Source organism: Sinohyriopsis cumingii, unplaced genomic scaffold (genome assembly GCF_028554795.1).
Source record: "Sinohyriopsis cumingii isolate HCF-2022 unplaced genomic scaffold, ASM2855479v2 utg000160l, whole genome shotgun sequence".
NCBI classification, from domain to species: Eukaryota; Metazoa; Mollusca; class Bivalvia; order Unionida; family Unionidae; genus Sinohyriopsis; species Sinohyriopsis cumingii.
Genome location: NW_028315873.1, coordinates 11,375,336 through 11,391,100, shown reverse-complemented (window position 1 = coordinate 11,391,100; position 15,765 = coordinate 11,375,336). Strand labels below are relative to the sequence as shown.

The following is a 15,765-nucleotide window of genomic DNA, read 5'->3' as shown; positions in this document are numbered from 1 at the left end:
AAAGATTTGTTGAAGAAACTGACAAAATGCAATAGATATAGTATGAAACTAGTCATATAGCTTTGTGACTACAAGTACAGAAGACAAAACAACAATCACAACATATTTTTCAAGAACAAAACTCATAAAACATTTAAGTGTACTAGAAATCTTCATTATTTTAACTTTTGGATCAATGCTGAATTACAAAAGTCGGTGTTTAAAAGGAAGGACAATTGTCAGCAATAGAAACATAATCTGAGGGTAAAGATATGACATTGTAAAAGCAATCTTAACTGATGTGCAAGGAAAATATATCTTTTCTTTTAGTGAACAGCAAGTGAATCGATGCAATGACATATTTTCTAGTTCATTGGACTAAGCAGACTTATTGTTATTGCTCATTTCTCGGGCTATCTTTGTATCAAAAAGTTTTAAATTTTTTTTCTTCTTCTTTATAAGACCATCAAATTGCTATTATTGGAATCGAAATGTATTCGATAAAAAGTAGAAGTTAATATCATCTCAGTGTTAACATGGATGCGGTTCGATTTGATTCTATTGTATATTTGTGATGATCATATTGTCACGGAATTGTGTGTAGCGAATTAATGTACTAGGCTTCTTTAATGCGTGCAACGTGTCCTGAGGAAGACTAAAAAATACAAAGTTCGTTTTGTCATTGCTGCACACGCAAAGTACCTACAATGAGAAACCCGATTGCCTCGTGTTCTGGGGCTGTTGACTTTCACCACAACCAGTGTACGTATATATTAATTTTTCCTTGTTGTATCACAGTGAAGTCCAATCCTCAACTGTAGACCGTTAATGAGGTCCAATCCTCAACTGTAGACCGATGATGAGGTCCAATCCTCAACTGTAGACCGATAATGAGGTCCAATCCTCAACTATAGACCGATGCGGTTTTGATACCGGGATTCGTAGAACTCTGTGGAGTTGTGATTAAGCCGTATGCTGAAGTCCTTGGTGATGTTGTCTTAAATGACGTTATGGATTTGCTCGCAGTGAGGTGTCGGAGCTTTGTGACCAACGTGTCGGTTTGGAAAAAGGAGGCTCCCAGGAGATCCTTCAGTAGACTGAGAGGGACTTGTCATGCGTAGTAGCACCTTGGTCATTAGACAAGAGATGTGGAACCGGAAATACGTCGTGATCGTCCACTGGACGACACGAGATTCACTGTCCCATTATTAAATCAGTATTAATCACTATCATTATATGAAGGATATCAAGAATTCAATCCCGCTATATGCGTGAAAATCAGTAATGCTTGCATCCTGCTTGCAGATGAAACAAACATTATTCATATTAGTGAATAAATCCTATACTCTGACAACCCTCAATTAAAGAATCAGTGTTCATATTTGTGTTGATCATCCATGGTGATTGATCCATACATCAGACATATTTTCTTTTAGGCTCAATATGTTGCTTCTTTTTCTTATTACTAACTGAAGTTACATGTTCTGATTAGTTCCAAATAAGATTGATATCATTCTTTATATCCGTTGTTTAACTCAGCTTGGATTATTCTGTTCAATCCATTATTGGACTTTATGCGCACAAGTACGGTGTCGGATTCATTCATCTTTCAGTTAATGTCAATAAAAATAAATATCTTATATGGACGGGGATTACCGCCATAATTCTATGCTTGTATTTTCTATTTTTCCTTGATGCATTATTGTAAATGACTGCTTGCAAGTGCTACTTTCTTAATTCTATCCATGCATATTGTATTCTTCATTGGTGCAAACTGTATGTGGCAGTTTGTAAATGCTACTTTCCTTCTGCATTATTGTAAATGGTTGCTTGCAAGTGCTACATTCATAATTCCATCCATGTATAGTTTGCACCAATGAAGAATACAATATGCATGGATAGAATTAAGAAAGTAGCACTTACAAGCAGTCATTTACAATAATGCATCAAGGAAAAATAGAAAATACAAGCATAGAATTATGGCGGTAATCCGCCTGCATAGGCGTAGTCATATGTTAATGCTTGAAATTCGTGACTAATCCCTTGAACCTACCGTTTGTTCGCTATTTCAAATTTGGGTAAAGACAAGTTAGAACGATGCTTTGCAGACAAGAGATTTATAATCGGATACCCTTCGCATTTTCGCCATTTCTTGCAGTTTATCTTCAAATCTGCACCACCACCCCTCTGTCTCTCATTTACAACACGCGTCAAAGGTTAAACCCAGGTTTTAGGTGTTTGAATGCACTTCATTGTGTCTGTGTTTGTTATAATGTGATCCTTTCCGATAAAACTTCAGGTTGCGTGAATGTGTATTCCTTGATGCAATACATTGTAAACACGATGGGCTGTCAAGGACTAACCTTAATCTGACCCGTACCTTTCAGCCTCTGTATAATATACGACCGTATGAAGAACGTGGATTCATACGATTAATGGGCGTATTCAGAGCCTCTGTAACTCGCAGTCAGATGAAAACACTAACGGAATTTGTAGCAATGTCAAATAACCTTACTTTAGAAAGTCATTAGTCATGTTTTCGTGTAACATATTTTAGCCATTGCTTACTGTTACATAACCTAAATGAGAATTAACTGTTAATATCCGGCGATGATGGGTTATTGTTCGTAAACTTCATTCGGTGTTACTTTGAAAATCTTGGTAACGTATGAAATCCTAGTTATTTCTTTTCGACGTTTAAAATTCTGTTTTGATGTAATTTTCATATCTCACTTTTCACGATGAGCATTTATCCTCAGACATCGCTAGTTCTGAACGTTTAGCTTAGTCAGATGGATTAATCTCCCTTGATGTTGTTGAGAACCAGGTTTCGTATTGACTACCGGATTTATTTAGGGTCATACAGATATCAAATAATTGTTCCGCATTCAGCATGATTAATAGCATTTACATACTTAACCATTAACCAAGGTTTATCTCTTTTTCTTCTGCATTTGACCAACTCAATGCCAGTCACTCTCGGGATAGATAGATAGATAAATAAATAGATGTTTATAACACATTTATCCCCGACAGCCCTATTGCATGCAGAATAACGTATGTCCAAAATTATTGAAAGTGTTTAAATTATGTTACACCTTAAACGGTAATCAGGTCATATACACATGAATGCAAAATAATTCTATTAGCTGTAATGTGTACGTCAAAAATGTTTTTGTTTAATCGTACTAGCATAGTTTTTCTCAAAATGTCCAAGTTTATATTGTTTAATCATGTGTACACAAAATAATAATACTAATAATAATAATAATACTAATAATTAAAATTACTGCAAAATTATAATGTACATTTAAATACAAATGAACTTGCCTCTCTCAATTGGTTTTTGTCTAGTCATGTAAAGAAAGATTTTGTCAAACTGTGTTCGTGAAAAGAGTTCAAAACTGTACCAAAACAGACCAGTTAACATATATCACTTTTAGGGGCGGGACGACGAGCAGCAGCGGGTAGCCATGTATATAAAGATAAGATTTGAAATGTTATGTAGGTCATGAGACTGGTACGTACAGAGAATAGTGGTGCAAAGCAACCGTTACACTGCAATTTTGATGACTATATATAGCTATATTATTCTGGGTTATTTATTGCTTAAGGTATTTACTCATAACATTATACACAATTCAAAGAAACAACGGTCTGACTTAAGGTCAGGGAAAGAATTTATGAATATTTTTATTCTTCATTGGGTGCATATATTGAAAGAGCATAATATACATTTAAGAATTAAAAATGGAAATATACATGACACATCTATCATCGTATCTCGCACACAAAAATGCACACATACAAACAGGCATATATACAACTGTGTAAGTTCATACATGCATACTCATAAGGGATGAACGTTATGCACAAAAGAGACATTAGTACAGTGAATAAAAGGTTCCAAAATGTTTGATATGATCCAGAATAATACTGGCAAAGACCACAAGACGTTTAATATAATCAAGAGTAATAATGGCAAAAATCACAAGGCTTATAATTTAATAACGAGCATTAATTGTAAAGGTCAAAACACGTATAATTTAATAATGAGCTTTAATCGTAAAGGTCAAAAGACGTATAATTTAATAATTAGCATTACTTGCAGAGGCCAAAATACGTATGATACAATAAAGATTAATAATGGTGAAGGCGATTGATATGATCTACGTTCATACTAGAAAAGGCCAGAAAGCGTTTGAACGTGTTGGCAATGATTTCGAGTAATACTGGTAAAGGCCACAAAACATTTGATACAATCCAGTCATATTGATAAAGGCCTCAATGCGTTTGAGATGATCCACAGTAACACTGATAAAGGCCACATGAGTTTTGATACAATCCATTGTCATTTGATCATACTGATAAAGGCCACACGGAAATTTGATAAAATCCATGGTTATACTAGTGAAGGCCACGGGGCGTTTGATAGAGACAAGTCATGCTTAAAAAAGGCCAAAAGGCGTTTAATAAAACTCAGAGTCATACTGATAAATGCCACAGCTGTTTGATATGATCCAGGGTCATACCGATAATGGCCAACAGGCATTTGATATGATCCAGAGTCATACTGATAATGGCCAACAGGCGTTTGATATGATCCAGGGTCATACTGATAAATGCCACAAGTTGGATAAAATCCATGGTTATATTAGCGAAGGCCACGGGGCGTTTGATAGGGACATGTCATGCTTAAAAAAGGCCAAAAGGCGTTTTATACAACTCAGAGTCATGCTGATAAATGCCACAAGCTGTTTGATATGATCCAGAGTCATACCGATAATGGCCAACAGGTGTTTGATATGATCCAGGGTCATACCGACAATGGACAACAGGCGTTTGATATGATCCAGGGTCATACTGATAATGGCCAAAAGGCGTTTGATAGGGTTCAGAACCATATTGAGAAAGGAAAGGAGCTGAATTGAGAGTTTGTAAATCGACACATTTTGACCTCCAGTGTTCTGATAAGTCTGTTACACAAGGGCTTTGTTTATCTGGGATATATTTCATGCCATATGCATCAAGTATAGAAAAACCGTTTATAAATATGGTATATTTACACATAAGGCCTCCGCCACAGCTTGTGTAGTAGTAGTAGTAGTGGCGGTAATTTCAACTTTTCGTTCAGCAATTTAATGGTCATGTATACGTATCATTCCAACAACAATTATTGAAAATATGATGCCGTGTGGTTCAATTTAACATATCTAGCAGTGAAAAAGATATCAGAATTGAACCATGTTATTTATTTACATGTTGAGACCTGTGAAACCACAAAATTTCATCTGTTAGATCAAAATAGTCAGTTTACATCGTTGTGAAAACAACAGCATATGGCCAAAATAGACATTTTATATCACCGTTAACGAAACATTAATAATTAGAACAATATTTCATTGGTGACGAAATAGATACAGCTTGTGTCCAGCTTTGAGATTTGTACCTAAACAAGCATCATTATCTTTGTCGAAGGCTGTGTAACTTGAAACATAGTTACGAAACAATTAGATAAGACCTGAAAAACAACATCATCCCGTATTAGCTAATGCATGTGGAGTCTTATAAAATATTGAATATTTATAATTTTCATTGATTTGAAAATATACTAGGCAATACAACTATTTAAGTAATAATAATGTAACAAATTACATTTTAAGACATCAATTCACTCAAACACAATGTCAGCGAAGAACAATATAAAATGAACTTCTTACTTTAGTCGATATTGGTAAAGTTTACTACTGTCTGATTCACTTGTGACTAGGAACACATCATCGTCCCTACTAAAGCAAATACATTTAGGTTCAGATGGTACTCCGTTAGATATGATTTGAAGAACAGCACCATCTGGTGTTATCTGGTGGATGTTGTTAGAACCATATCCAACGACATACACCATATTATATCTGTCAGTAACAACACCACAGGGATTCTTAAGACTGTCATGACGATAGACGAACTTCTGGCTGCCATTTATGTCAAAACAATACAGGGAATGGGCTCGACTCACTGTTACGTAGACACGTCTGAAAGATGAATCCAGAGCGACACTGGTCTTTGAGCCATTACACTGACATTCAAACTGATGACAGGATTCCTCGTTCCCCGCACTGCTAATGAGGCTCCAGTAGTGTTTACCTTCAAAATTACAGTAACCAGATATAATGAGTTTCCCATTTCCGGCAGCAGCAACACCGTTGCATCTATATCTCGTAGCTATATTCTTTGTCGGTCTTATCTCCCCATCTCTGAAAGACAGGAACTGAACTTTTTCCTGATATTCTAAAGGCACGGCCACCTCATCATTATCATCTACAACACATACGTCGAATACGTCGCTTTTCATATTGCAACTGGTGATTGAGTTGTACGTGGAGTCCAACAGACATACTGCTTTGTTGATAGAATCTGCTAGCATCACATGACCCGAGTGTAAATACGTCACACCCATATAGTTAGGTCGTAAAGGAGCTTTATCTTTTGTCTCAATAACTCTTTCCATCTCAATCAGACGGTTTCTGGATGGCTCCTTGATGCCTGGAACAGGCAGCTTGACGAGATCTCTTCTGCTGATTATCTTAACCAAACTATCTGGGCCTGCTGATAGTATTGACTGAAACTGGGGATCCACTTCCAACTGGACTGTAGTGATCGCCGTCTTCGTGTACCTCTCTTGGATCTGATCCAAGTATGAAGTTAGTTGTGAAGTCATTTTTTCTGTCATAAGAAACACCTGCGTTTCTGTTCCATATTTCTTGACTGTTTCTAGGAGTGTATGTGAATTTCTAATTGAACTCATCAGACTTTGACAACGGTGGTTCTCCTCCTGTTTTAGTATTATCTCTTCTTTGCAAATTCTATGCCCTTCCGTCTTTACTCTTCTCTCCAATTTATCAAAGACGTCATTTATTTTCTTTCTTAGGTCTCTGACTTGACTGGTCAAGTCATTTACATGAGACTCAAGAAGACTGATGTTAGAGTCATAGGCTTCAGTAATTTTTTTAAGATGAGTCTCTATTGTCTTCATATGTTCAATTACACTGTCTGGGTTCGTTTCCTGCAATAGACTTGGTAATTCCATCTTTAACTCAGACACATTAGCACAGTTTCTGTGGCTAACAATACAACACTTACTACAACAAGCAGTCTTGTGATCCTTGCAATAGAAATCAATCGCCTCCCCATCGTGTCCTGGACAGCTGAACCCTTTTGCAAACTTCATTACAATTTGTGGATTGCTTGTAAATTCTTCCGTGGAAAATATTACATGATTTCTAGAAATCTTCTGGTTTCGATGTACTTCTGAGCAATTTTCACACATAGCCTCCTCGCACTCCACACAAAAATCTTCAGCTGACCTCAATTTGCCCGCAGAGTGACAACTGTCGCATGATCGGTCTACTTTCACTTTTGCATCACTTAGAATGGATTGCAAAATCACGTTAATGGAAAACATAGATGCCACTATTGTAGTAGATTTACCTTTTTGTCCAGGGCTAACAGCTAGTCTACAAATCGGACACTCGATTTGTTTTAGTTTTTCTACTGTTTTATCTCGAGATGATATGTAGTCCTGTAAACATTTTTCGCAGAAAGAGTGCATGCACGGTAACTGTCTTGGAATCTTGAAATCACTCAGACAAATAGGACAGTTTTGTCTCTCCTCAGAATGAAAATCCTCTCTGGAACTTGCCATGATAAATATTACGTTTCCTTTCAAGAGGCAGAAATAATGCTCTCCGTTAATGTTCGTTATTTATAGCCGTTTGTTGAATTTCGGCAATCACGCGTCGTTTGCAAATACATTCCTTCTAGGTCAAGGCTCGTCAAATCTACTTGTTTGCACGTGACAGCTACGTTAGCAGATATTGTTATAGGTTTGTTTCCCTACCGTATATATACATGTATTAACTGATACATTCTCGCATGATCAGGAATAAGTGTTTATGTTTTAAATGTTGTCGGTATATAAAATTGATAGATGTTGTTGTTATTGTTATAGGGTTTAACGACATTTTTCAGCACAAGATAGGCTATACTATGCGGCCAGTATTAGTAATTATCCATGCTTTATTATTATTATTTTATCATTATTATTATTATTATTATTATTATTATTATTTGTATCAACCTGCTTGTAATATGGGATACCGCCGTATCGTGTGATAATATGGATATTGTAAGAGTGTATTGTCGGACAGTTTTTTTACACCGTTCAAGATAGATATTTATATCGTTAAGATGCTAATGTGGCTGATATATAGGCCTAGAAAAAATTCCTAGGATAAAATGTTTCATAATTAATTTTTGTCGTATAAATTAGTGTATAACTTCTCGATGTCTACGGTAGCATCGTGTTCTGTGGAGCTCATACTTTTAATCTGCTTTTTAACATTTTGTTAAACCTCTAATGCTGCACAAAACCAACACGGCTGGATCCCCGGATGTATGTTACAGTAGCTTCTCGTGGGTCGGTTGTTCTTTCCGAGATTTCCCGGGATCTTCCTCTTCATTTATACTGGCCGCCATGTATAGCCTATCCTGTGCTGAAAAATGGTGTCAAACCTATAACAATAACAACAACAACAACAACAAGGTTAAATGGTCCCATGAATGAAGATGACAAAGATTCACCTGAAAATGACAGACCTTCTGAATTGCAAGAAACACTCTGATGAAACAAATCTCATTTTCATTTCTCATGTAGCACCAAAGTGAATAAAGTTGGACAGCCAGAGTTGATGTGCTAAATGGTCACTTAAACGAAGATGAAAATAACGATGGCCCAGAAAAAGTTAGACTTTCTGAACTTCAAGATTATTGATTATTAAATATGAGCTAAGTGACTGTATTAAACCTATTGCAATCTATAATACGAAGTGGGGATATATTTCATACAAATAATAATCTAGTTAGGAATTTCTTGTCCGTTCGACCTTTCAATGGAATGTTCATTACGTCCACTGACAAAATAAATATTGATGTTATGTGCATGAATAGTGCGTGCGTGGTCTTGAAAATTGAAAATGTATCTCTTGTACGTCCTGAAGGAGCACTGCATGCATACCACTAAACCATTTTCTGGGTGGACTAAATATTAAAAACGGTAAACCGGACTGATCAATCTTGCCATTCTGTATAATACGTTGTGAAAATCTTTGGAAATAAACATAATTAAAGGAAGTGCGGGGATATACAACTATTGAATTACAGTGTTGATGATTACGATATTTACGACGATGAAGATGGTGTTTTGCTGATATAAAGTCATCTTTTGTGAATTTAACTAGCTTAACGCAAATTGAGAAAAAGTCTCATGCATTATCAATATCATCGCTACAGGTCTACCTTGGTATTTAATGTGACCAGTTATTTCATACTACACTCACACTTATGGTTATATACAAGTGTACCTTGATATTTAATGTGACTGGCTGTTTCATACTACTCTCATACTTATTTTTATATACAGGTCTACCCTTGGTATTTAATGTGACCAGTTATTTCATACTACGTCATTAATTATTTTTATATACAGGTCTACATTTGCTATTTAATGTGACCGGCTGTATCATACTACACTCATACTTATTTTTATATACAGGCCTACACTTGATATTTAATGTGACCGGCTGTATCATACTACATTCATACTTAACCTAATATACAGATCTACCTTGATATTTAATGTGAACGACTGCATCAAACTACATTCATGCTTATCTTTATATATAGTTCTACCTTGATATTTAATCTCCCCGGCTGTTTCATACTACTCTCATACTTATTTTCATATAAATGTCAACTTTTGATATTTGATGTGACCGGCTGTTTCATACTACACTCAGGGGCCCCGAGTGGCCGAGTGGTCTAAAGCGCTCTCCGTTACGGATCACTGCCATCTCATCTTTGTCTGCTTGGGTTCGAGTCTCGGATTCAGCCAATGTGGGAATGTGAGAAAGGTTGCCATTAGCTTCTCGTGGGTCGGTAGTTCTTTCCGGGGTTTTCCCGGGCTCTTCCTCCACCATTAATACTGGCCGCCATGTAGAGCCTATCTGGTGCTGAAAAATGGCGTTAAACCCTACACCAACAACAAGAACAGCATACTACACTCATGCTTATTTTTTATATACAGGTCTAAATTGCTATTTAATGTGACAGGCTGTATCATACTACACTCACACTTATGGTTATATACAAGTCTACCTTGATATTTAATGTGACCGGCTGTTTCATATTACACTCGTACTTATTTTTATATACAGGTCTACCTTGATATTTAATGTGACCGGCTGTTTCATATTACACTCGTACTTATTTTATATACATGCCTACCTTGATATTTAATGTGACCGGCTGTTTCATACTACACTCATACTTATTTTTTTTTATTAACGTCCAATAATCTTCATACATATTCAGAAATACTCTGGTATATTTTTAATTTAAAATAAACTAAATTCTCTCAAGTACAAAGAGAAAAAAAGACTGATATATAGGATGAATCGTTATCATCGGAAGTGGCTGACAATGTCAGTCAAATGTCAGTCAGACCGATGACAATACTACTCTTCCTCCGCTTCACTTGTGACGAGGCTCCTTTAATGTTGACACCCATCACTACTGTATCCTGATTCGTCAATCTTATCTTCTGCAGCAGCAGCACCACCAGAAGATTAGTGTTTGGTTATGCTTGTATCACCCCTGATGGGACCGCTCCGGTGCACTAAGTGGCTCGAACTTTCGCTTCGGATGCTGTAGGTCGAAACCTGATCGAGTGCTACCAAAGACTTAAGAAAATGGCACCAAGAGTTCCTTCACTTGGTGCGTAGCATTAAGAGGTTGTATTTGGACTGGCTGGCATAGTGTCAGAATAATGTGACTTGGTGGGACATCATGCTACATGTCCGTGTCATGACGTCCCAGTGAACAATACACTATAAACTGCCACACTGCAGACATCGTAATGATAAGACTGAAATTATTCAAGCTACGTTATAAAAACAATAAAAATAATATATATATATATATATATATATATATATATATATATATATAGATATATATATATATGTAAAATTAAAATAAATAAATAAAAAACCACACGCATACCTGATGGATAAGAGCTATACGGGGCCACCATCACACAGTCACTTTCTTTAAAAAGAAAGCATTAATTAATATATTTTCAACACTGTTGGTGTTTATGTGAATTACTTTCTTCTGACTTAGGATTCAGAACGGTAACCGAGCATTGACAGTACGTAATAGCAGTTTTGAACGACACGGATGGATTTTGGCTGGGGTTGGCAGAGCAGATTTCTTATAATTTTCTTTAGTCCTTCTGACTCAGCTTCCACCGACATATACATGTCGCCCCTTTCCTCTTCCCTCTCCGTTTCTCGTTTTCATTTCATTTCTTTTATTTCCCGCCCCACACTATTATTCAGAGCGACCGTCGGTTATCTTAACAAACATTGCGTTAAACTGTTACTGGATATACCAGCCTGGGTCTCATGGTTAGCACCAGCTGAACTTTCATAGTTATACTACTGTATCAATACAAGTGTCGCTAAGTAGTAATGGGGCGGTGTCCCTATTGCAGCTACTGTATTGGTATACGTTAGGGGAGATAGTATAGTTAATATTTCCTTGCCGGCATGTAAAGTATTGTTCTGATCTTAATAAACTTATAGCTTTTGGTTTTGTGGGTTTGCTTTTGTGGGTTAAACACCATTTATCAGCACATGAAACGGTATCAATGGCTGTCACCACAGGAGCAACAACTCAGGAAGACTCCAGGAAGAGCTAATGACCCACATAAAACTTTCTGACATATCCATGTTGGCAGAGCCGAGACTCGAACCTACCCGGACAATCTCCACACTATTTTGCAAAGAAGCCATGAAAAAACGAAAAAACACATTAAGAAATGTTCTGTCATTGGAACCAACCTATGGTATAACTGTTACCTAAATGTAAGAGTGCTTGCACGTTTAGCTACTAATACTGCGGTAACTCGGCTGTGTGATACTGAATCAGTAAATATACGAATCCCACCATCTATTTCAAAACCATCGGTGGCGTTTTATATGTAGGTTACAAGCACCAGTTTTTAATAAAATAGTGACCCACTTCTAGGGATAAAAACTATTATGATGCGAGGAATAATAACCTCTAGTTACATATTTATATGTTAAAGAGATATATCTCACTGAAACTCATAAGTACAGCTAAACAGCAAACCTCACATGTACATTTGAACAGTGATCCGCATATGTACAGTTATGATATGTACAGTTGACCACTCCGGTGGCCTAGTGTTAGAGAGTCCTCTTCGGGAGCTGGATATCGTGGGTTCAAGCCCCGGCCGAGTCATACAAAAGACTTACAAAAATGGTACTAACAGTTGCCTCGCTAGGCGCTCATTATTAAGAGGTTATTGTTAGGACTGGTCGGCCTGGAGTCAGGATAATGCGACTCGGTGGGACATCATGCTACATGTCTGCGGCATGATGCCCCAGTGTTAGACATCACTATAAACTGCCACACTGCAGACATCGTAGTGATATGACTGAACAATTGTTAAAGCTACGTTAAAAATCATAATCACACACACAAACATACAGTTATCATATGTACAGTTAAACATTTGAACCTCGCGTACAGTTAAACAGTAAACCTCAGATGTACAATTAAATTCAATCTCGAATGTACAGTTAAACAGTCAACCTCATATGTACAGTGAACCAGTGAACCTCAACTGTACAGTTAAACAGTCAACCTCATAGGTGCAGTTAAACAGTGACCCTCAAACGTACAGTTAAACAGTGAACCTCAAATGTACAGTTAAACAGTGAACCTCAAATGTACAGTTAAACAGTAAACCTCATATGTACAGGTAAACAGCGAACATCATATGTACAGTTAAAGGGTAAACATCATATAGACAGTTAAACATTCGAACCTCATACATACAGTTAAACATAAGTTAACATTTACCTGTATTAAGCAAGCATATGTCTCAAACAATGATATTTTCAATAACTCACAAGCCGGATTGATGCAGTCTTTCCCAGCTGCGTTTCGACAGAAATTTGTCAGTTTTATAGATCTTCATACATTCTGTGTAAATACTGAATACATTTAATAGTACTCGGGTTTTTTTTGTCCAAATATCGTTAGAAAATGATCAAAAAATCAACTGCCAAATACATAGAAATCTATGGAAATTCAAAATCACAAATGTTTTAAATGTCTAAACTGGATTTGCTGGAATGATCTTCCACTAATAAATTAAACTAAGTAAATTATATAGTGTGGATATTTGTATCAATGCGAACAAAGTCCACAATTATCTTTCTTGATATTAACGTTAAAACACATATTAGCCTTTTGAAGTTGAACGTGTTATTTCATGTTACCGTCTGCTTTCCAAGAGTCGATGACATGTTCCACAAAACGCCTAGCTATCACATGTACATCTATTCGATGTTTGTACTTTATTAACCTAATGCACTTGAGAAACACTTCACATATTTGTTTGTTTGCACACATGGCAATAACACGTTACCGTATTATTCAGCCAATGCGTTACATCTTCCATGTTGAAAAATTGATTTAAACAATGCCGTCGTGACATAATTATCCGTTGACCTGTGGCGAAACCAACTGAGACAGCACACATAACATTATGCTGGAACACGGGATTCGATAAATGTCCAATAGAGATAGCCGGACTTTAGAAATGTAGTCTCTGCTTAAAGACGATTTTTATAATGATCATTTGGCAATGAAACTAAGAAGGCATTATAAGTTCGATCTCTTACATTACATAAGTTTTTTCATATGTATGTACATATTGTCAGACACCGCAATATTATTGACTCAAAAAAGAGAGCTTTCAATCCATGTAGTCGATGTAAATAAAACTGGAAAACTTTGATGAGAATATAAAGTAGGTTAGATCATAATACAGTGTATATAATTTACTTATTATTTAAACAATGTCGCAGCAGAGGGGGCAAACAGACCACTGTGGGGAATGGTCACCCTTTTTTTTACAAAAAAAAGATTAATATATATTGACCAAAAAATGAGGTCCCCGCCCCCTCTGCTGCTATAATTAAATCATTATGAATCTTCCTGAAGTTTATCTTCATCTGTTTGATCTTCAGCTGTCTCATCTTTATTTGTTCTGTGTTTCAAGTAATACTCCATTTGTGATGGTGGTTTTTCTATTTTTGGATTTATGTTCTTTCTGTGTTTATAATATATCATTAAACTTCGATATCGATCTCCACCGCAATTTGCACAAATCTGATATAATCCTCTAACGTCGTTGTTACAACCAACACAACTTCGTGGACCAGCATGAGGGTTTTTCTTTAAAATATAATTGTGCTTTTTGCACTATTCTCCACAGCATCATTTATCACATTTGTTAGTGGTTCCTTGACGCAGTCACGAACAGTTATTCATTATATTAATGATATCTTTTTAATTCAATTTAATTTTATCATCACCCCCTATCCAAATATTTTATCAAGTCGAATACGATATCTTGTTCTAGGATCATGTAAATTTATTGTTATAAACCCGTACTGGGTTGATTGTGCATGTGAAAAGAAATTTCTGAATTTTATTATATCCATATCACCGCTACACCAAGTTTGATGAATATTTCGCAACGTGTGCGTATCAACTCCATTAAACATAATTAAAATATTACAGTTATCTCTGATCACTTTTAGTATTTGTGTATATCGCTGAGTAACATAAATCACATCAGTGTTTTTATGTCTGCCACGTGAAAAAATTCTGGCAGGGTTTGATTGTTTGTCCAGCATCACATCATCATATACAACTAAATTATTAATAAATCCATCCAAAACATCAACGCTCGGCGCTTCATCAAAATCGGTTATAAACTCTATAACATCCTTATCTTCGTCCAGCAATCTTGCGTTTTCACTGAAATATTTAAGCACATCATAACATCGTTGATCATCAACTGATGGTGCCACTAAATACAATTTATCCCACTTTAACCATCTCATTATCAGATTAAGTAATAATTGCGTCTTACCCGATCCAGATGGACCTATTATTATCATTCTGATCGAATTTGGCAACGCAGGATGGTGTTTAACTGGCTCTTGTTTTCGTGTCGCTGAGAAATCAATTATATCCATATATATATGATATGAATCTATATTGTTTACGCTGCAAAGTTAAGACTCCAACTAATGATCTATCTACGGTTACAACAAAAAATGCGAGAATAGCATACGGTGGAAAATGTGCAGTATGTAACAGAAAAAAGTTTTCGTTTTTACCCTTGAAAGATGGCGGTGATATTGCTAAATTAATGTCAAAGTTCCCGGGAACTCCATGGGCTAAATATCCTGGAGAAAAACATCTACCAGGATATAATTATTGGTACTCGACTTGATATCAGGCTTGACAATCAGGATCAACCAAAACCAGATGAGCATCCTATAAATGATATTGATCGAGCTTGTCACGCTCATGATGCAGCTTATAAAAGCAATGATCTACAAGACAGGAATATTGCAGATGTGAAATTAATTCATGCGTTGAATTCCGTAAAAAATAGAAATATCAGAGAATCATTAACTAATTGGTTAGTAAAATCTGCAATGAAAGGTAAACTCGTATTAGGAGCTGGTAATTAATTATAAATGGAATCAATTTATTCTAGTCCAGAGGGATATTGGAGGGGTAAAGCAGCAATTAGTAAACTCGCTGATGCTTCAA

General features: G+C 36.1%; 1 protein-coding gene across 1 annotated transcript; it reads right to left on the bottom strand.

Moving 5' to 3' along the window:
- Window positions 1–3,654: 3,654 nt before the first annotated feature.
- On the bottom strand, window positions 3,655–7,809 carry LOC149774777 (uncharacterized). Its single transcript, XM_089944800.1, has one exon. The coding sequence runs from the start codon at window positions 7,679–7,681 to the stop codon at window positions 5,696–5,698; it is 1,986 nt and encodes a 661-aa protein (XP_089800926.1). The 5' UTR covers window positions 7,682–7,809; the 3' UTR covers window positions 3,655–5,695.
- Window positions 7,810–15,765: the final 7,956 nt, after the last annotated feature.

Coding starts and splice junctions, on each gene's coding strand:
- LOC149774777 (XM_089944800.1), bottom strand. CDS start 7,681: ATGGCAAGTTCCAGAGAGGATTTTCATTCTGAGGAGAGACAAAACTGT.